Raw genomic sequence first — 22,455 nt, forward strand, 5'->3', positions numbered from 1 at the left:
GAGCTCACGGTTCATGGGCTCGAACCCCGTGTCGGGCTGTGTGCTGACAGTGTGGAGCCTAGTTGGGATTCTCTCTCTCTCTCCCTCTCTCTCTGCCCCTGTCTTGCTCTCTCTCTCAAAATAAATAAACTTAAAAAAATAAAATGACCAAAATGGAGTTCTTTCTGACTTTCTCTAATGGAGAAGAGTATAGTCCTCTCCCTTCTGTCTGTGGTTCATGTGCTTGTAAAAGAACAGAGTTCCCTGGGTCAGCATGTAGACCCTTAGGAAATAAAGCATCACCTCTTCCCTGTCCCCAGCTCCAGGGCAGACAGGGAGCCCAGAAAGGATAGTGGTTGAAGACTTGTCACCCAACCCCACCCACAAGGGCTCCGGTGTCCCACATGCCACAAATTGCCGCATCCCACGCAATATGCCCCCTGATTCTGGGACCTGTGTTTATAGAGCAGCTCAAAGGTATGTCACCTATCTATCTCTTAACCTCACAGGCTGTCTCTGTTGAAATAAAATTTCAGGAAACAGAACATTTATGGAAGGCATTTGAAATCGGGGTTGGCTACAAAATCCAGATTCTAGGCAGCACCTGATGGCATTAGAAGCACAGTATTGTTGGGCATCTGGGTGACTCAGTCAGTTAAGCGTCCAACTCTGGCCCAGGTCATGATGTCGAGGGTCGTGAGTTGGAGCCCCACTGACAGCTCAGAGCCTGGAGCCTGCTTTGGATTTTGTGTCTCCCTCTCTCTCTTCCCCTCCCCTGCTCACACACACACTCTCTCTCTCTCAAAAATAAATATTGAAAAAATATATTAAACAAAAGAAGTTTAGCAGTGTTAATACAATGCTTTTATTGAGTACCTAGTCTATGTCCCGCCAGGTGTTAACTCACACTCATGGTGTGCACTGGGCCCCCACTGTGCACTAAGGGAGATGTTGAGTCTTCCTGTATGTCTTGCAGGTACAGTCTGATAAAATCTATAGTCACAGTGGAACCTCTGTTGTGCAGAACAGATACTGAAGCCACAACTGATTGGTTTTGATTTTGAAAATAGAGCAAATAAGGCTTCCATATTATAGAATACATCAGCTGCAGCTGTTGCCACTTGTGGTTAGGGAGGCCAGTGTGTTCCTGGTGAGGTTGTGGCTTTGTTTAAAATGAAGAGGCTTATAAAGGAAGCTGTAGAAACCCCGGGTTCCCCAATTGCTGTGGTTCCGGAAACTGGGCAGTCAGTCAGCATCCATTGTCTTGACAGGATTGTTTAAGAGAATTTCAAGACAATCTGAAAACCCTGCCTGGCTCGATTATGTGGTTATTCAACATGAGGCTTGTGGGGAGAATATATCTGTGACTTTCATGAAATTCCTGTTCGTGACATTGTTAGGTTTCAAGGCCTTTCATATAGCAGAGATCGATGTGCAGAGGAAAGAAGTATCTCTTCTGGGTCGCTGGCTACATGACTATGCTGGGGAACGTCGTTAACCATGGTCAAGTTAATAAGTCCCACCGGTACCCACCCTTGTGCCAGCTGCACGGAGCTGCGAGGGCCGGGAGCAGTTTGAAAATTAGTGCCTGCTCTTAGCACGTCTGTCCATCTGACTTTCATTTGGAGGCTCTTGTGTGAAATCACTTTTGGTTTTTTCCATCCAGAGTCATGGTGTGATGAGCTCTTAGTGTTAGCTGCCCTGAGGAACTACCCCACTGTTTCCTGTGTGACCCCCTCAGTGAATGGCTCAGATTCCAAGGAACCTGTATTCTTAAGTTTGACCATCTGGAGCACATCCTGAGGTTCCCTGCAAACTCTCTCCTCTGGCCATTGACTGCCTCCTTCCTGTGAGGGCTTCCCAAAGGGAAAGTCACTCTGTCACACCCCAGGTTGCTGAATCACCGTCTGTGGGTGTGGCCAGGACAGGCCTGGTTTTTTTGTTTAAAGCTCCCCAGGTAATACTGATGTGCACCTCCCACTAGAATCATGCTTGTAATGATTCTATTGTATCTTAAAAAAAAAAAAAAATTCTAGCCCACCTGAAATTCTTAGACAAGGACTAAACAATAAATTTGACATTTTAAATTCAAAGTGGTTAAAGTATTATGGAACACGTTTGTTGTCTTTTGATAACTCTTGGTATTACTCAGAAAATGCATCCCTGCTTCTGATGACATTTTCGTTGGAAAGGGCAAGGTGGAGGTGGTGGGGTGGGTGGAATTTTATAAGTGACAGAGTACTTTTTCTCCCACTGCCGGTCCCCGGAATTTGTTTTATTAATATTTGAGATTGCCTGTCCCTATCTACAGAAGAATGGAGGTTTGTCTGGAGCTCCCGCTGTAGGAAGAGGGACCAAGTGCACCCTTCTCTCCTGGAGCCTTCACCTACTTTGTGTTTCTGCTTCCTGCCGCTAAGCTGTGCCTCCAGTGGTCCCCTGAGGCTTGATTCTCAGGCGCCGATCTGCTTTGTGCCCATCCCTTCCTTGCTGCTGATTCCCCAGTCTTGCTTTCTGACCCTGCCTGACATTTAGTGCTGCTTTTCCAGTTATCCGTGACTTGTTCCTCACAGTGTGAACCCCGGATCAGCGGCTCTGTCACCTGGGAGACTGAGAATTGCAGACTCCCGGGCCCCCCTCAGCCCCCCTTGCATTCTAGGTTGCCCCTGTTGTGTGCAGCTTACAGTGTGGGGAACCCTGGTCTAGGGGATGTCCCCACCTTCGTTCCATCCTCCTTCCTGCTCCCACAACCCAAGTTTGTCTTATCAGGTAGCACTGTTTTTCCAGGTGCTAGTCTTGGCTTCATTTTTCATTTCATTTTTCCTTTTACTCATTGAGTTGTTGTTCAGCTATTTCTTGGCTGCCTCCCAGAGCTGGGTAGGTGAGTAAAACCAGACCTGGTCCCTACCCTTGTGAAGCTTAGCTTTGGGTGGCAGAGGCCAGTGTTAAATACGTCACCAGCTGTAACTGTGGCATTGTCCTGAGCACCACACAGGAGAGCCTCTAACACAAATAGTAGTTATGGACACCAGGGAAGGCTTTGCTGAGGAAGTGATGCTTGTGCTGGGCACTGAGGACTGAAGAGGAACGGAAAGAACTTTCTAGGCAGAGGGAATAGCTCATGCAAAGGCCCAGCTCATCTTGGAAAGTTTGCAGAGAATTAACAAAAAGAACATTAAATTGCCCTTAAGTCCTTCACCTTTATCTGTTCTTCCCTCCAACCTCGTCAGATTTACACCTCCTCCGTTCCCTAAGCTGAGGAGCTGGCCTAGACCCTTGGCTTTCCTGCCTGCGTGATGTGACCGTGTGCTCACTGCACACTTCCTCAGTCTTTTTTTAGTCTACTGCCCTACAGTTGCATTCACTAGAAAGACCTCTTTCCTTGTCGTTCCCTGAATAGAGAGTCAGATTTTAAACTAACTCCCTCTTCCTCCCTGTATTAAGTGAACTTGATATTGCAGTATACAGACAAGTACACAAATAAGTGTAGAGCTTGATGAAGCCTCACAAAGCGTGCACACCAGGATCAGTACCCAGATCAACAGAATATTATAAGCATCCCAGAAGTCCCCTGTCCACTTCTGGACACTGGTCACTTCCCACAGGGGTGACCACGCTTCTGTGCTCTGTTAGCATTGATCAGTTTTGCCTGTTTCTGAACTTTATGCAAATGGATTCATGTTGTTGGTAATCTGTTGTATCTGGCTGCTTTTGCTCAACATAACGGAAGAATTCACTTGTGTTTCACATCACAGTGGTTCACTTATTTCCTTTGCTGTACAGTTAAGCATGGTATGACTATACCACAATTTCCCTCTGTTGATGGGCATTTGAGTCTTTTCCAGTTTGGGGCTATTATAAAAATTCTCATGCATGTCTTTTAGTGGGTAAATCTACATTTTTCTGTTGGGAATATGCCTAGGAGTGGAATTATGTCACAGAATATGCATATGTTCAGTGCTATAGCTTCTGCCAAACCGTTTTCCAAAAGAGTTGCGCTAATTTTCATTCTTACCAGCAGTGCCTGAAAGTTCCAGTTGCCACATACCCTGGCCAGCACTTGGTTTTGTTAGGTTTCATTGTAGCCATTCTGGTGGGTATGTGGTACCATTACTTTGTGGTTTTCATTCGCATTTCTTTGACAACGAACGTGGTTCCCATTTTCTGCCAGATTGCTTGTTTCTTTGTCTTATTGATTTACAGGAGCTCTAAAAAAATGTTTATTTATTTTTGAGGGAGAGAAATAGCATGAGTGGGGGAGGGGGCAGAGAGAGAGAGGGAGACACAGAATCCAAAGCAGGCTCCAGGCTCTGAGCTGTCAGCACAGAGCCCGACGTGGGGCTTGAATTCACGAGCCCTGAGATCATGACCTGAGCCAAAGTCGGACACCCAACCAACTGAGCCACCCAGGTGCCTCTAAATGGTGTCTTTTAATGACTGTAAGTTACTTAATGTAGTTTAATTGACCAATAAGTATCTTAATATTTTAAATCATTTTTACATGACATTTAGTTCCTTAAACAAATAGTAGAGTTCACAAATATACACAAAAAGTTAAACATAAAAAATTAAAAGCCTGGGAAATATAAATTAGGTTTAGACCAGGGAGATAAAACACACAAATAAGCCATATAGTTCTGTTAACATGTTACAACAGAGCAATACATTTTGCTTAGAGACGCTTAGAAGTCCAATGGAAACACGGTCTGTTATCTGGTTCTCATTTGTCTGAGGTCTTCAGTTTTATAAGGATCAAAGCAGACACGGGATAGGTGGACTGTGAGGTGCATCCACACGTAGCAGGTAATTTTCATGTCAGAGAGCTAACAAGTGTACTTTCTGTTACAGGTTATTCAACGACAGTTATGACCTCCCGGTTACGTGCATTGGGTGGAAGAATTAATAACATACGCACCTCAGAATTACCCAAAGAGAAAACTCGATCTGAAGTCGTCTGCAGCATCCGCTTTTTAGATGGCTTGGTACAGACTTTTAAAGCCAATGTAAGGTCTCCAAATTTAATCTTTTCTGAATTAATGCTATTAAGTCATAATGTTTCTTCATTTTATAAACCAAGATATCAAAACTTTTTATTTTTTTAATTTTTTTTTTAACGTTTATTTATTTTTGAGACAGAGAGAGACAGAGCATGAATGGGGGAGGGTCAGAGAGAGGGAGACACAGAATCTGAAACAGGCTCCAGGCTCTGAGCTGTCAGCACAGAGCCCGACGCGGGGCTCGAACTCACGGACTGCGAGATCGTGACCTGAGCTGAAGTTGGCCGCTTAACCGACTGAGCCACCCAGGCGCCCCTCAGAACTGTTTTTAAATGAAAGCTTGAGGTCTCAGATCTTGTATGTTGAGACTGGCCTGGAAATAACCCTAAAAACTTTGATCACATTCTTGTTCACCTGGAGTGCCTTGCCCCACTTCTTGGTGACGCGAACTGAGTGACACTTCGATGTTACCTGTTCTGTGGCATCTTCATCAGCTTCCTGAGCTCGTTCTCCCATAACGGTGCCCTGTCTGCTTTATTAGAGCCCATGTCACATTTCGTTAATAGTCGTTATAATTACTAGGCTGTATGTTCTTTAAATGGTGAGCTCCTGGGGACAGGCATGGTGTCATCTCCCCTGGGCCCGGTCCAGGACCAGGCACATAGCAGGTGCTTATTATGGTATGAGTTCATGGGTCCCATCTGGAGGGTAGTAAGATGTGTGCCTCATAAATGGCAGGGCTCAGGGAGAGCCTGGCTTCTCCTACCTCAAGCTCATGACAGACGCAGGACTGGAAACAAGGCCTCCAGTATCAGGCCACCAGTGAGATCCTTGAACTGTAGCAGTCATGCCGTCCCACCCTCCCCCAGTCACCGTTTAGGCCCATGACCTCTGCCTGTCTCTCCCATACTCTGGCTGGTCCTAAGGGGGTCAACCCCAGTCCTGGACTGGCTGCCAGCATCTGCTCCAACCTGGAAAGTTCAGTGTGTAAGGAGAGGGGTTGGAAAGGGAAGACTGGGTACAAGAGAACAACCAGGGGTAATAGAAGGCCACAGAAATCGAAAGGGTAACAAAAACTGGCCCCTGGGTCTTCCACCTCACCCCTAAGTTTGCCTCCCACTGACCCCAGGTCACTATGGACCTTGATGGCTGAGCAGACAAGAGGGGAGGGCAGTTTGCAGGAAGTCACAGCATGACAGTTTCTCTAAAAAGGTCACGTATGCCTCTTCCAGATGCTCTAAGTTGACAGTATACGCCTGGCTCCTTTGTTGTTGGTTTGGGAGCTATTCCTTTGCTGTTTATCTTCTTTCTGACAAGAACGTGAGTGTTTATTCATCAAATGTTTACTGGGCACCTACTATGTGTCAGGCTTCATGCTGGTTATAAAGAATACAGCAGTGAACAAAACAGCCAAGTATGTGGCCTTTTAAAGCTTACGTCTAGTGTGAAGAAATGGACCATAAACAAATGTATACTGTGTCGGGTGGTATGTATTTAGAAGAAAAATAAAGTGGGATGAGGAAGGTAGAGAGTGCCAGAGCAGGGCAGTTGTGGGGTTGTCATTCTATAGAAGTGACCAGAGAAGACCTCATCTAAAAGAAATGAAGGAAAGAACTATGTTGTTCTCTGGAGGGAATGCACATTCCAGGTAAAAGAAGTAGCAGTGCAAAGGTCCTGAGGCAGGATCCCACTCAGTGTAGTTGCAGAGCAGTATGGAAGCTAGTGTGTCTGGAGTAGAATGAACAAGGGGGAGAATAGCAAGAGAGGTCAGAGGTGATAGGTGTTGGGTTGGGGAGGCTGCTGCGTAGAGCCTTATAGGTCATCCTGAGGGTGCTGGTTTTATTCTGAGGTAGGCAGAAACCATTGGTAGGTCTGGGCAGAGACCTTACATGATGTGACTCAAGTGTTACTCTGGATGCCCTGTCAACAGTAGACTAGGGGGGGAGTTGGGGGGAGAGGCAAGGACTAAAAGGATATTATAACAGTCCAGGGGAGAGGAGGAGGAGGAGAGTTGGACAGGATGGTAGTGTGGAGGTGGCTAAGAATAAACCAAGTCTGAAACTATTTTCAAGGCAGAGCCAGTGGGATTTGCTAATAGATGGAATTTGGGATGGGAAAGAGGCCCTCAAGGTGACTCTCAGGGTTGTCGGCCTGGGAAACTAGCAAGATGGAGTTGGGGTCGATAGAGATGGGAAAGGCTGTAAGAAGGGTAGGCTTGGGGGTGGAGATAACCAGTTCTGTCAAGGACGTGTTGAGTTTGAGGTGCCTGGTACTCTACATAGAGATGGTGTCAGATATACAAGTGAGAAGGTTAAGGGAAGCGTTAAGGCTGGGATGCAGATGTGGGGCTACAAAACAGGGTGAGGTCAGCTGGGAAGTGAGGACACAGAAGGTACGAACAAGGGTCAGTGTTGAAAGGTTTGAGAGACAAGAAATAGGCACTACAGGAGACAGGGACAGACTGTCCCAGGAGGGAGAAGGAGAGCAAGAGCCAGTGTCTGAGAATCCCAGGCCAGAACTTTTTAAAGGGGGAGTGAGGAGCCCTGTAAACAGGGATAAGGAAAGCGCCTGCCCAGAGCGGTGATCCTAGAACATGTTCTTATGAACACGAACACCATTGTCCTTATCATGCTGCTGCCATTGTTGCTTCCTCAAGCTTCCAGCAGTCCGGTCAAAGCTGACTCACACTGAACTTGAGTCTGAGGGCCTGGTGGCAGCTTAGAATCCCTGTCACTTTAGATCTTCTACTTGTAGGGAGCGTTGGCACCAACTCTTGAGCCCAGACCCCCTTATGGGCAGGAGCAGGCATCATCAGGAAGCTGGCCTATACATCACTTGTTCTTAGCCCATCCCAGGGAGCATGCTGGTCACGGACAGTGACCTGGCATAGCAAAGATGGCCTCTGATGGAGTAGGGGACTGGGCTGGGAGGCTCGTTCTTTATAAATGTGCCCTTTATTATGTTTCAGTTCCTTTTGGGAACTGGGAAAGTTGGGAAAAATATACCAGAATGGGTGAGTTTTGCACTCTAGAGGGGAGATGCAACATTGTGGGGACATGTAGCCTTTGGCAGCCAGCACACCATACTCAGGCAGGCAGACTGTCCATCAGCTGACAGCCTGGAGCCTCCCAGCACCTCTGTTTGCTCACGGCAAAGGGGATGCTGGTGATGACTTTGTGAACAGCCACAAAGATTTGAGATCATATATAAAAAGTGCATGTCGTGTCATATCTGGCTCATTGTGGATGTTTGATAGTTACTTACCTATTAAGTATAATATAAAATTCTATAAAAATTTTAACAAGGCGGGGCACCTGGGTGGCTCAGTCGGTTAAGCGTCTGACTTCGGCTCAGGTCATGATCTCGCGGTTTGTGAGTTGGAGCCCTACGTCAGGCTCTGTGCTGACAGCTCAGAGCCTGGAGCCTGCTTCAGATTCTGTGTCTCCTTCTCTCTCTGTTCTTCCCCTGCTCGCGCTCTGTCTCTCTAAAACAAAGATTTAAAAAAAAATTTTTTTAATTAAGGGAAACCAAGGTCTTTGATGTACCAGGAGAGTATCTCCTAATTGAGGGGGACAGTATCTCATATTTTGGAATATGTGGACTGGGTGGGCCATCTTTTCCACACTGTCATGATTCCCTTGTGATGGAAGCGGTCCCGGGTAAAAGAGGCAGCAGGTGCAGGGCCCTCAGGCAGGAAGGGGGGAATGTGTGCAGGAAATGGGTGTGTCTCATGTTCCCACACTATGGCCAAACAATATAAGACCACACCAAAGAGGAGGCTGCAGGAGGGGGCCTGATGACTACCTAATTCTCCTCTTCCTGGTCACTGTGGTCAATTTCCAGGTGCATGATCTTCTCTCTAGCACTCAAAAAAGGAGCTGTCTTTTTGCTTGTTCTTTATAGTCTATTTCTGAGTCTCAGTGTCCTTAAGTCAAATGGTTTGGTTCAAAGGATTCCTGAGAAGTCTGCCTGTTGAAGGAGAATTTGCGATTTCCCAGAGGCACCATGCTGTCTCCCACCCCCGTGCCTTTGTGCCAGGCACACTGTTTAAGATGCCTTCTCTTTAGGACGCCTGGGTGGCTCGGTCTGTTGAGCATCCAACTTCGGCTCAGGTCATAATCTCACGGTTCATGAGTTCAAGCCCCACATCAGGCTCACTGCTGTCAGCGCAGAGCCCGCTTCAGGTCCTCCGTCCCCCTCTCTCTGCCCCTCCCCCCTCAAATAAATAAAACATTAAAAAAGTTAATAAAAAAAATTTTTTTAATGTACTCAGCCCTGTCACCCTCCCAGACCCAGGTCAGGAGTTGCTTCCACTTGTCCCCAGGTTGAATTAACCATCCGTATCGTCCTCTGTGTGTTTCCTGTGCCCTGAGGGTTTCACGGCACTCGACAGCATTTGGCACACCATGTTACGGTCACTGCTTCTATGCCTGGCCTCTCTGGGACACTAACTGTGGCTCGGTCCCCATACTCAGCACTGTGCCTGCTTCATAAACACCAAGTGGTGACAGTGGCTGAGTCCTGCCGTAGATGCAAAGTGCAGTTGAATGTCCCCACTGACTTCTCACTTCAGATGGCAGAGAGCAAAGTGGCAGATGATCCCCCAGGGTGACACACGCCAAGTCACTTTGAGGGCGTTTAGGATGGCATTTGCTTATTCTTAGCCATCTTCCTCATGCTGTTAGTAGTTTTCTTCCCTGTACACACTTCCGTGGCTCCCGAGGGGTCAACAAAACTGATGTGGGATTAGCGTTTTGCCGTGGATAATCCATGGGTAGGTCATGGAGAGTTTACTCTCATTGTGATATCTGTGTTTCCCAATTCAGACATCACTTGGGAATCTCTGCTAAGGGGAAGGAAGAAGTCTCAGACAATTTAACTATACTGTCTTAAATCATATTTATGTGGTTTTTCTTCGAGCCCTACTTCTCATGCGTACCATGTGACTTCTTAGCGTGACATTTATTAAAGCATTTCTTTTTTTTTTTTAATTTTTTTTTTCAACGTTTATTTATTTTTGGGACAGAGAGAGACAGAGCATGAATGGGGGAGGGGCAGAGAGAGAGGGAGACACAGAATCGGAAACAGGCTCCAGGCTCTGAGCCATCAACCCAGAGCCCGACGCGGGGCTCGAACTCAAGGACCGCGAGATCGTGACCTGGCTGAAGTCGGACGCTTAACCGAAGCATTTCTTACTACAAGATACGAGTGTGCATAAAATCTCTAAATGTTTTAACTCCTTTTTGCCTACAATAAAGATATTTAACCATTGGTTTTTCATTCATTTTAAAAATATGCCCACTAGACCTTTTGGTTTTTTTTTTTTCTTAGAAACAAGATACCGGTCAAGTTCTTCTGGATATGGCATACAACCACTTGGGTGTGACCGAAAAGGAATATTTTGGTTTGCAGCATGGCGATGATTCAGTAGACTCTCTTGTAAGCATCATCCCTTTAAGACGTCGCTGGATTTCTGTATGGTTTGGTTTTATATCTTATGTTTTCTTACCCAACAGAGATGGCTGGAATCAAGCAAGCCCATCAGGAAGCAGTTAAAAGGTGAGGCTGACCTTCTCATTTCAGTTGAACACTGGGTATTCGTGTATCACGGCCCGTTTCTCTCTTCCAATTATCCGTGTGCCTGTTAACATCTGGGACCCGGCTTCCAGGTGGTCCAGGTGATGTGAGTAAACTGTCTTCTCCCTGTTTGACTTCTGAGTGAGCAGAGATGCTTTCAGATCAGTCCTCACCAGCAGTGAGCAGGAAAGGTGAAAGAAGGCAGCCAAGAGCCCAGGAACCTACTTTCTTCTTACAAGGGAAGGGAGATGGCTTTTCTTAGCCCAGTGTGAGAGCCAGGGTGGGAAAGGCACCTGTGCATGCAAGCACATGCACGCACACACACACACACACACACACACACACACACACATACACACCCCTCCTACTGGAGTCTGAGACATAGGTAGTCAATATAACAGATATAACATACTGCTCCTAAGCCCGGTGCTGTACATTAACTCCCATTTAGATGGGGTTTCACACCATGCCCCACCCCACCCTCCGCCCGGATCCATCCTCAGCCTGGTTTCTAGCATCGCACTCTCTGTTCCCCTTTATGCACTTTATGCCCCAGACAAACCTGGCTGACCTCCCAGGCTGCACACATTCCTCTGTACCTTCCCTCAGTCTGTTCCCTCTGTTGGGATTGCTTTTCCCTCTTCTCTATATCCAAATCTTGCTGTTCTTCAAAGCCACTCAGACTCTATCCCTACTTCTACTAGAAGCCATGACCCCCCCCCCCCTCCCTTCATGTGTCATTGTCTGCTTTGCTCCTCGGAGCACTGTCCTTCATCTCCCAGTCGCCTGCCTTAATCTTCCTTGGAAACTGCCCAGCTCCTTCAGGTCTGGGCCCCTGCCACACCTTCTCTGCATTCCTCACAATGCACCCCCTCCCCAGGAGGTGGCCAGTGAATGGCTGAGGGGTGAACGGCAGGTGGATTTTTACACATAAGTGTGCACACACTTATGCCACCTCCCCCCACTCGCCCAAGCACCCACATGGGAAGGAGTAGAGACAAGGAACCGTGGCCAGGATCCCACTGCTGCTGTCCCCTGGAGCGTGGGCCTCCAAGTCCTGACCTCCCTCAGCATTCAGAACTGCCCACAGGGAGCCACAGAGCCGATGTGCAGATACATGCCTGCCCCCATTTGAAGTCTCAGAGCAGTGAGTCCACACAGGCATGAATACATTCCCTCATCGTTCATTCCCTCACTAACTCATTCATTCGGGAAGTGTATCCTGAGCTCAGATTTTGGCAAGGCACTGGGCTAAGCTCTGAGAATCCGGTCCAAATCAGATTTGGACCTGCCCTCAAGGAGCTCACAGCCAAGCATGGGGATATGGACACCAGGAGAGTGAGGGTTCTAGGATAGTTCTGAGCACGTGATAGGACACTCTGGGTGCACAAAGGCATCCTGAGACACACATTGACAAGGTCTGGTGGGAAGGAGCTGAGAGGATGTCCCAAGGCATGGGAACACTTAGCTGTCCCCTGATGTGCAGGTGGTCAGCCTGTACCAAGTTACAGCGTCACCCGCTGGTCCCTGGGCACACATGCAAAGGTACATTCGTAGATGCACACACACTGCTTGAGTCTTTGACACAGGAGAGAGACTGACAGAAAGAACTAAAGAGAGGGGAGGTAGAACCCCAGATGAACTGAGGTCGACAAGTCTGTAAGAGGAGCAGGGTAGAGAAGGCTTGAGTTTCTGAAGCAGGAAAGTGCCGAGCACATAGATAGGGCCAACGAACATTTACTGAGTAACGGAGAGGGGTGCAGCCGACCTGAAGGAGAGCATGGAGCTTAGCAACACAATCTCCTCTTCTCCTGTTGCCATATCTAGCAAAAGAAATGGGCTAATTTTATCTCTGCAAGCAAATCGATTCTTGGTATTGTTGCATAAAACCGTATTTGAGTATGGTAATTAATTGCATAATAATGTTTGCTAGTATGTTCGTCACTTTGGGAATTTACTTTGCGTTAAAAAGCATGAACTGTTGTCCAATATAAACGTGACTGAGAGGTGGCATAGCAGAATCAAAAACCTCAGTGCTACCGTTGTGGTACTGTCATCAGCTGTGTGACCCAAGGCAAGTCTCTGTGCCTGTTGGCCCGTCTGCAAAAACAGTGCCATCAACACCAGCCGAGCCTACTCAGAGTTAAGGCGGTGTTTCAATTCAAGAATATACCTGAAAATGTTTGGGAAAAGTATAAAGTCGCTATATATGTGAGGTTATTTCTTTGTGAATATTGTATAATCTGTTGATGTCAGGAATTTTTAAAATTCCTGATCTAGATAATGGAGTGCATTGTTTGAACACAGCCCTAAGTTAAACCTGTATTAGGAGGTAATACCTCATTCTGTGCTCATATTGCAGATTATTCTACTTTTTGCAGACTTGGAGATTTCTAAATAGTCACTTAACCTGTGCACTCCTTGTTCGAAATTAGTCCTTGTATCGATGGAAAAAAGCAGTGGTCTAGTGGAAAAAAAAAATGCATCACTTAATGGGAGAGTAGCAGCTTACCTGCATTGACTTTTTTAAAGGGAAAACTTAAATTTGTTTTTGAAAAATGTTGTAGGAGGTTTCCCCTGTACTCTGCATTTTCGAGTAAGATTTTTTATACCTGATCCCAACACACTGCAGCAAGAACAAACCAGGTAATCACTTTTTTTTTTAAGTTTCCTTTTTAGTATATAAAAATGAGTAACCACTAAGAATGTACGCGTTATTTTATCACTGTGGCCATACACTTCATTTGGGTAGAACCACACCAGTGGTTCCCATCCAGGTAAAAATCGGAGGGGTACATACTGAACTTTTCATCAGCTGATTAGTTCTCTGTCTTGGACCTACTTACGTCCTTACTTGGTGCAATTCCCAATACACTCCCTTCCACCTCCTCCCGCCTCCCCCGCTGCCCCAGCCTCTTCTGCCTGTTGAGAGTGAAGTGCCCAAAGCAAGCAAAGTCATCTGTTCTCTAATGCAGGCAGGGTTTGGAAGACCATTGTGTGAAACAGTCATCCCCAGATCAAATAGCCCCATATCTCTGCTAGGCTAGAACTGAGGCCCTTTAGGATAACGAGGTGTCTAAACTAAGCATTCTCTGCCACATCCCTAGTTGGTAAGAGACAGAAAGCTATGCAAGCTAGACCAGTTTCTCTCCTGAGTGAATCAGGGTGCGCAGGCAAAATGTGAACCAGATAAGGGAAAGAGAGCCCAGATAGGATTGTTTACCCCTCAGGGCTTGGCGTAGGGCCTGGCTCTTGTTTTGTACTGGCACGTGGGGTTTCTGGGTGGGGAACAGTGTTTGGAATGGAGGGGGTGGACACAGGAAGGTTGTTGCTGTTTGAACAGTGACCCTGCCTCTACTTCCCCTCCCCCATGGCAACGTTGAGCCCTTTTATTATTGATCTGTTTGTTTTTCATAGGGAGGGAAATTTCCAGAGTGTTTCCTCTACCAGAAAAAATAAAATAAAAGTGGATATTAGGAATATTGACTCCTATTCTGTGTTCATTGTTCCCATGAGACCAACACCAACAAGGTGACATCAACTCAGGCATTGAGTACTATGTTTTGTTTTGTTTTGTTTTGCTTTTGAAGGTAACCACATGATGACATTTTAACTTTTAATGTGTTTAAAGGGTAAATATTAGTCTGTTATTCTGTTTTGCTTTCTTTGTGCACCTCTTCCCTCCACATAGCAGCCATTGGAGATTTGACTATGTTTACTGTTTAAGTAAATTTTACGCCAGAGTAAGAGATGCCCCGCACGGCTCATTGGATAACCATGGGAAGTTCACATGGTGCTCTGAGTTTTCCCCATAATGGCTCCTAATGCTGGTGGACTAAGGGGGGTGTAGCAGATCGGTTCATGAGCTGGCGGACACAGAGGGGTGACATAATCTATAGGAAAATGAGTTTGAAATGACCCTACCAAGGTCCCCCCCCCCGACCATTACTAAATATCAAGTTCTGTTCAAAGGATGCTTTAAAAATGTTATGATGGATTATATATGTATATGCATACATGTGTGTGGTTTTTTAACCAGTGGGTTTTTAAATCACAACCACACAGCAAAAATGTATTTTGCTTTGCAATGCAGTGCAGATATATATTACCGAAGCAAGTGTTTAATAAAACAATACCAAGTGCAGATAGTTTTCTATTCTCTATTTCCTTCTTTTTAAAATGCCCATTGTGACCTGTTAAATTTATGACCAACTGACAGCCTCTAACCCCAAGTGAGAAGTGCACTACCTAACCTAGTAATTGTCACTCATCGTCCTACCTGCCCCCATGTGATGCTAGAGCAACGGGGATGTGGTGGCCGCGGGCATGGTAGCGTTCTCCAAAGACCTTGAGTGAAGGGATGGCTAGGGCTGGCCTAACCCAAGAGTCTGTTTCTCCAGTGCCCCTCTTGGGGATTGGGCGTCTACTTCCATACCCCACAGGAGAGAGGCTCACTCCCTCTGGGTGCCAACAGAATCTTCCTGCTGAACCTGACATTTGACGGGATGGAAGGAGGACTTGGGGAGAGACAGGTTGCCTTGAGATCTGTAAGGGATGAGGGGAATTAGACATGCTTGGTGGTAGCATAATGGCCAGCGGGCAGAGCATCCAGAGAGGCAGATTTTGGCACAAAATGAGTAATAGACTAATTTTCGTTCTTACCTGAGCCCAGGATAAAATTTGATTTGTTTGTGTCCCTCATACAGTTCACTGCTTTAGGACTGACACCTGACTGTATGCACCCCACCTCCCATCTTAAGATGGGTGGTATCCCCAGTGTGGAATGGAGTGTAGCTGTCACCTCCTGGGATTTGGGGCACCAGATTTCAATGTAACAGGAGCCACGGTAGCAGCCACCCACATGGTGCCTATAGAGCTGGTGGGCAGCCAGGACTGCCAGATCTTTTCCTTATGCTGAGCCAGACGTCCACCATTAATTCACATGTCTTTTTTTTTTTTTAACTTAGAGTTTCGCCTATATTCCTGACACACAGTATTCTATTAAGCCTCAGCTCTGTAGCCTATCCAAAAATAAATCCTTCTTAAAGACATTTAGCTATCAAGCATCGGAGAAAGTGGTATTTGTTGTTTTCTGGGTTTTTTTTTTTTTTTCTAAAATTCTGGGCTGGGAGGCATCTGTCGCCCTTTTTGTGAAGTTGAGGTCATGGTCACTCTAGGAGTGACCTTTACATTTCTGAAGTCAGGCGTGCCAACTGTGTGGTTTTCTTTTATTCTACTTGTTAAACATCTCCTTGATCGTGAGCCTCCACAGCTGCTGTTCCTGATAAATTTAGGTCACCCTACACAGAATTTCATTTACTGGTAGCTTTGAAATGAGGCTCCTTCAGGATTCCCAGGAGACCCCCCAAACTTTGGTCCTCCTTCCACTATTACAGCCTCTTTGTACAATGTCATGAGATTGACTCAGACACTTTGCTGACTATGTGATAACGTAGCACTTGATGAATGGTGATCTCCAGGTTCATGTTCATTTCTCTCCCTAGGAAGAAACACCAATCAGCTGGGCTTGCCCCTGGAGGGCCAGATTTACCATAGGATTACCCAGCATTCTCTCCCTTCTCTGCTTTCTGTCAGTAGCACTGTAGGAGAGAACACTTAATTCTGGTTGAATGTCAGCTTAGATAAACATAGGAACAAACTAGAAAGGACTGATGATGTTCTCGTAGGTGAAAAAGATGGTCTCCAATACAAAATAAGCATGAATGAGCACACGTATGCTACCCCGTTTCTCAGTGCTGGTCTTCAACACAGGAAGGGTAATTGATAACTATAGGCAACATAATAATATATATCAGAGGTAGGAAACTGACCCTAAGCCTGTAGTCACTAGATGCATAAGAAATTTGTAGCATACTCAGGTTTTTCATAGTATGACGGTCCAGATTAAAATCAGATCTAACTGACCCCACATAACCTATCTGAATGTCTGTTTCCTCAAAAATAGGAGGTGGCAGTGCCTCCTTCTGAGCTGGTACGAGGCTGAAATAAGGCAAGCCATTATGAAGTTCCCTGCTTCCGGCCCAGAACTGTGCAGAGAGGGGGTTGTAATGCCACGTGACATATTCATGTCTCAGAACACCAGCGCCTTGACCTTTTGAACGTATAGATTTGAAGGCATCATGAGACCCGATGTGTTTTAGTATATGTGCTGCCGAAGCGAGCACAAGACCCGATGTGTTTTAAATTGCCCAAATCAACACTCCCCCGCCCCTGGACACTTCTGCTGTATCTGTATTATATTTCAAGAAGTTTCCCTTTTGTCCTCTTGGCCAGACACTGGAATGTCTATCCCATTTGAACCCGGGCTTTAAAAAAGAGTGGGAGCTAGCAGCCGAGTGTCACATGTATGCCGCATCCCTAAATATAAAGTTTTCCGTATCCCTTCATGGCCCGAGCAGCGCTCTCACTGGTGTCTGCTCCCCACTCCCTGGATGGTGGGCAGACTTGCAGGGTGAGGGGCCTGTCCTGGGTTACCGAGCTCTGCCCACAAGTCACGTGTTGGGTTCTGAAGTGCCGTTCCTGGTGGCTCACAGACCAGGGCCGAATTCAGCTCGGAGGTCCTGGCAGCGGGTAGCTGATTGATGCTTATGCTTTTGCTCGAGCACCCACGGTTCCCGGGACACAGGAAAAAACTCAGCTGGGTGTTTGCACCCTAGCCAAGGAAGTGTCCTCACAGACCCACCTCCTCTTTGCCGCTTCACGCAGAGGGAACGTGGGTGTGTTGTGAAACGCGGTTCCCCAGTGCATGGGGGCTGCCTGTGCAGAATGCTCGTGGGTCCTGGTGCTCTCGGATGCCCCGAGTTTACGGGGGTGGGAGTGTCTACTGGCAACAGTCCTGACTGATGACTGCCTCCAGCCTTTCCGTCCCTGCTCAGCTATCCCTGGGACAGCATATGCTGGCATGAGGCTGGCTGGAAGTCAGACAGCCACAGGAGCCGTTGTTCCTGAAGGGGCAGCTTTGCGGTGGACAACCTAGCCCCCGATACTTCAGACAGAACCGTGTTTTGGGGCACCTGGGTGGCTCAGTTAAGCATCTGACACTTGATCTCAACTCTGATCTTGATCTCAGAGTCATGAGTACAAGCCCTGTACCGGGCGTGAAACCTGCTTAAAAAAAAAATTTTTTTTTAAATGTGTTTTTATGTATTTTGTTTTCCGTATGTACAGATCTTGTCCTTGACTCGTCGCCTTTTTTGTGTGTGCGCTTGCTTCAGTTTGAGTGTTATGAATTAATAATAAAAAAATTGTTTCGTAGGCATTTGTATTTCTTACAACTGAAGATGGATATTTGTGAAGGAAGGTAATGAGAATTTCACATTCTTCTTTTCCTGTCAGTTGCCAGACACTAAAATTCCTGGTTTCAGTCTAATGAGCGTGCATTTCTGGTAACAGTATTAAATGTAGACAAAGGATGGATGTTGAAAGCAGCATCCGGCATGACTTTATGGCCTGGACGTCTGGTTTTAACCCGGTCTCGATTTGGAGAAGTGGAGGATGGATAAACATCATTTCATGTGTCAATTTTATTAGAAAAGGTACAGTTATCTTTCTGGTAAAGACCTGAGAAATTTTAAAGGGAGGGAGAGACCCAGAATGTGAGACGGGCTTCATTGAGGAAGGCAGATCAGGCCTCATTTAGGTCTACTTCCAAGCTCCTTAGTACCTATCATGACTCATTTTCTCACTGGGAGACTTTGTGCTCGAAGGCGTGAGCATCTGCCTATGATTCAGCACGTCTTGTATGTCAGGACCATCTCCATGGCCAGAAGTGTGTGAAATGGTCCAAGAAGGGAAAAGAAAGGCCAAGCCAGTGGTCCCTAGCTGCCTTCTCCGAGTGCTGACTTTTCCTTGACTTAAGGGAGAAACTGTAGCTGATGAACTGGTAGAAAGAGTCACAGCTTATTCCCATCCTCCTCATTCTGTCTTTCCCCCTGCCAGTTCAACTGAGGTCATCAGAAGCCCCTGGAAGGAGCCCACTGTGTGGTTAGGGGCAGTGAGGCAGGAGCCCAGGAGGCGATTAGGACCAGTATGGGCTCTGGAGACCACAATAGCCATGAGGTTTAAGGGGTAGCAGTACGGGCTGGGAGTCTTTGCCCTGCCACACGCCCATGGTCCCAGCTGAAAACCACATTTGGGGAGGGGAGGGGGCGGGGCGCCTTGGTGGCTCAGTTTGTTGGGCGTCCGACTTCAGCTCAGGTCATGATCTTACAGTTCTTGGGTTTGAGCCCTGTGTCAGGCTCTGTGCAGACAGCTCAGAGCCTGCAGCCTGCTTTGGATTCTGTCTCCTCCTCTCTCCGCTCCTCCCCCAGCCATTCTCATTCTCATTCTCATTCTCTCTCTCTCTCAAAAATAAATAAAACATCAAAAAAATGAAAAAAAAAAAGCCACATGTTGGGGACTTACAGGAGAGTAGAGAAAGGAGGTCCTTCTTGTCAAACCTAGACAGGCATCTTGTGTCCAGCAGGCAAAGAGCTGTTGGAGGTTTTTAAGCAGGAGGTCTGTGGCCAGAGCAGCATCAACAAAGATAGTGCCGGGACACGTAAGAGAAGGCTGGAAGAGCCTGGGGGGCTTCATCTAGATGGAAGGGAGATTTTCAGGCATGGCCCTGAAGATCTGGGGGATGGGGTTGGGGGAGGAACATTTAGAAACAAGATGCATGTTGAATTCTGGATTGCCAGAACCTGATGACTCTCCAGAGCTCCTACAATTAGAAAATTTTTTGTAATTTAGCTCATTCTCCCACTCAGAGGAGGGAAGAATCCCTTCCCTAGCACAACTGCAGGCCTTGGGGCCTCTGCTTAAGCACCCCCAGAAATGAGCTCCCCCTTTCACGGGACAGCCTTCTTACATGTCAGGATGACTCCAGGTTGAAAGCACCCACTCCTCTCTTGGGTCCTGGCCGCCCTCTACAGCAGTAACAACTTGTCTCTCTCTTCTGTGCACTCATTTCTTTTCTCCACAACTATTTCACCAACCACCTGTTGTGTGATGGGCTCTCTACTGTGCTGGTCAAATAAGGCAAGGCCCTGCCCCCTCAGGAGCTCTCAGATGAGCCCTCCACATAGTAAAATTGGCAGTCTTCATTTTTTCTTCTCCAAACACAATACCCCTTGTTAGTTTTGTGTGAAACCTGTTGGGGGCCACATTGTCTTCAATCCCTGGCATTCCTTGTCAGGCCTCTTGGTGGCCTCTACCACCTCTCGGAGGAGAGGGCCTCCTGCTACCAAACACTTCCTGGGTGTGTCAGGGCGGGCGTGGCCATTTGTAGCCATGGATCTTGTGACAGACTTGATGGATCTAATTAGCCCTGACTCCTGGGTGCCCTGATTTGTTTGAACTGTGTGGTTGGCAGTTCCCAAGGCATTCTCTCTTTCCAGCTGAGATAAATGACCTTGTTCATCAGATAGAGACCCTAAAACCTGGAGGGAAAGAAAGGAGTCTGTCTAGGGGCACGTGGCATGTTAGTGGCCACCTTGAGTGACCTTGAAGGCTTTTGGTATTCTTTAGTTTGTATTTATACTGTTCTTTTGAAATGTTCTTTTCTGACTTATTCATAGGATTGTTCCTTCCATCTAAATTGAACTTCCTTAGCCCGTCTCTTCAGTTGTACCCCACGTCCCATTCACCCTGCTCTGCCGCTAGCAGGGACACTGACTTAGGTTTCATTGAAGCCCATCTTGGTAGGAGAGCGAGTGACTGGTGTTTGTGCTCCCCACGGGCTATCTGGGTCTCCAGATGAACAAACAGATGGTGAATATGCCTGGGCGTATCTCCATACTTGGAGAGATTACTTAGAAGTTCTAGCAGGGAACACGTGGTAACTTGAGGAAAGTTGGGGACCCCTCCAGTTGGGAAGGCTACCTTCTTGTGCAGCTTCAGGACTAGCACATAGCACAGCAGATGGGAAGGGGAACCCTGGGCTGTCAACCTGATTAGTCAGAGAGACGGGGGTGACTCACATCTTGGGAATCTCATGAGCTGCCATGGAAACAGTACTTTTTCTCCACTTCCCCTGGGGCTGCAGGAAGAATGCTCTTAAAATCTGTACCTCCCCACCCTGTAAGCCTTCATTTCTGCTGCTTCTACTCAGCCCCTCCTCAGTGCATTTCTCCACCTGGCAGAGATCCCTGGCCCAGGTCTGCTGGCCGAGCTCCTAGGCAGATGGTATAGTTCATGGTTGAACGGAGAAAAGGGAGCAACCAGAGGATTCAAAGGATGACTAAGCCAGAGATGATGTTATTGACAGAAATGGGGTGTTTGGAGGGTAGTGAGCCTGAGAGGAAGGGAGACCAAGTCTAGCAGCCAGTCCATGGGTTTCTAGCAAGTGGCAGGCAAACTGGGAGGTGGACAGAACATTCCGTATAGATCGGAAGCTTCAGGAGGGTAAATAGATTTAGGAATCTTAACTGTTAAGTAATTTAGAACTCACAGGAGTTTTAAAATTTTAAGATCCTTTTCTATTTTTCCCAGCTAAGAGGATGTCACCTTTCTAGAAAGCGGGTAATCAAGAATCATGGAGTCAACAGAAGTCAGATTTAGTTAGAAAGCCCTACAGAAAGTCTCACGTCTTTACTAGAAAGATATGAAGGCTGCCCAATGATCTAAGAGTATGATTTTCTCACTTTTCCTCTTCGTAATATGAGCCTGATCTTTCTTGATCAGCCAAAACCTTGGCCACCATTAGGCCTTTAGCTTCATGGTATTTGTATTACTGTGTATTATTTTAAACACAACAAAGTTCTCCTTTAATTTTAAATCTTTAGTGTTACATTTATCTTTACTATTTGAGTTGCATCCTAAAATTGTCTTTGTTATGATTCAAGATTTTTTTAATGGTTAATGCAAGAAAGAAGATAGGTGTTACCCATGATGGACATTTCAGGCTGTTGTTGGCTCTCTCATGACCTCACTAATGTGTTTTTCTCCTGACAGGTTAACCTGCCCTCTTAACTCAGCGGTGGTTCTAGCATCCTATGCAGTGCAATGTAAGTCACCGAGGGAGCATTTCACAGCTGGACAAGACTGTTCTGACTGATGTCTTAAGAAAGTCACTGCCCTTTCCTGTTTGACCAGGTCTCTTCCCCTCTTCCCAGGAATCCTGTTGGGCAAGCTTCTCTCTGGTTGTCTGGAGAGTCCCACTGTCATCCTGACTGACACTGTCCACCCACACAGGGATGTTGGTCAAGGAGAGTGGTGAAGGGGGAAAGAGTGGATGAACCCATACAACAGAAGTCACCTATCACACATTGTATCAACCAGACCCTCACATATTGTGTCTCATAACAAACCCCGGTGGGGCAAATATTTCTACCAGTCACCGCTTATAGACATGGAAACCAAATCCCACGGTTAAGAAATTTCCTGGAGACCACTCCTGCTACTTGCTTGGGATCTAAGGAACTTATTTTTAATTTTTTTTTAATGTCTATTCATTCTTGACAGAGACAGAGCATGAGCAGGGGAGGGGCAGAGAGAGAGGGAGACACAGAATCCAAAGCACAGAACCCAACACAGGGCCTGAATTCACAGACCACGAGATCATGACCTGAGCCAAAGTCGGATGCTCAACCGACTGAGCCACCCAGGCACCCCATATTTTTAGAGTTTCAGTAGAGCTAATGGGTTTTTTTATTGCCCTATAGCAGCAGTGTCCAATAGAAATATAATGTGAGCCACATATGTAATTTTCAGTTTTCTAGTACCCATTATTAAAAAAGGAAAATGAAACAGGTGAGTATAGTTTTAATATTTTAATTAATCCAGCATATCCCAAATACTATCATTTTAATATATAATCAATGAAAAAAATTAACAAGATATTTTACATTTTTTTAATATGGAGTCTTCAAAAACCAGCCCAGATTTTATACTTTAAGCACATCTC

The 22,455-nt window shown here is 46.5% G+C and overlaps 1 protein-coding gene across 9 annotated transcripts in view; it reads left to right on the forward strand.

The window, feature by feature from the left end:
- Positions 1–22,455, forward strand: part of PTPN3 (protein tyrosine phosphatase non-receptor type 3) — a 115,295-nt gene that overhangs the window by 28,801 nt on the left and 64,039 nt on the right. For 4 of the 9 annotated variants that reach the window (XM_047831472.1, XM_047831471.1, XM_047831475.1 and 1 more), the window contains exons 2-7: positions 4,825–4,979; positions 10,305–10,412; positions 10,490–10,532; positions 13,118–13,196; positions 17,827–17,871; positions 21,504–21,556. In XM_047831472.1, the coding sequence (XP_047687428.1) occupies positions 4,842–4,979; positions 10,305–10,412; positions 10,490–10,532; positions 13,118–13,196; positions 17,827–17,871; positions 21,504–21,556 (466 nt within the window). In that variant the 5' untranslated portion in view covers positions 4,825–4,841. Of the gene's footprint in view, positions 1–379; positions 457–4,824; positions 4,980–10,304; positions 10,413–10,489; positions 10,533–13,117; positions 13,197–17,826; positions 17,872–21,503; positions 21,557–22,455 lie in introns of those variants that run through there. The other 5 variants (XR_007146555.1, XM_047831469.1, XM_047831470.1 and 2 more) reach the window with 3 other exon arrangements.

The sequence above is a fragment of the Prionailurus viverrinus genome, chromosome D4 (assembly GCF_022837055.1).
Source record: "Prionailurus viverrinus isolate Anna chromosome D4, UM_Priviv_1.0, whole genome shotgun sequence".
Classification (NCBI taxonomy): Eukaryota; Metazoa; Chordata; class Mammalia; order Carnivora; family Felidae; genus Prionailurus; species Prionailurus viverrinus.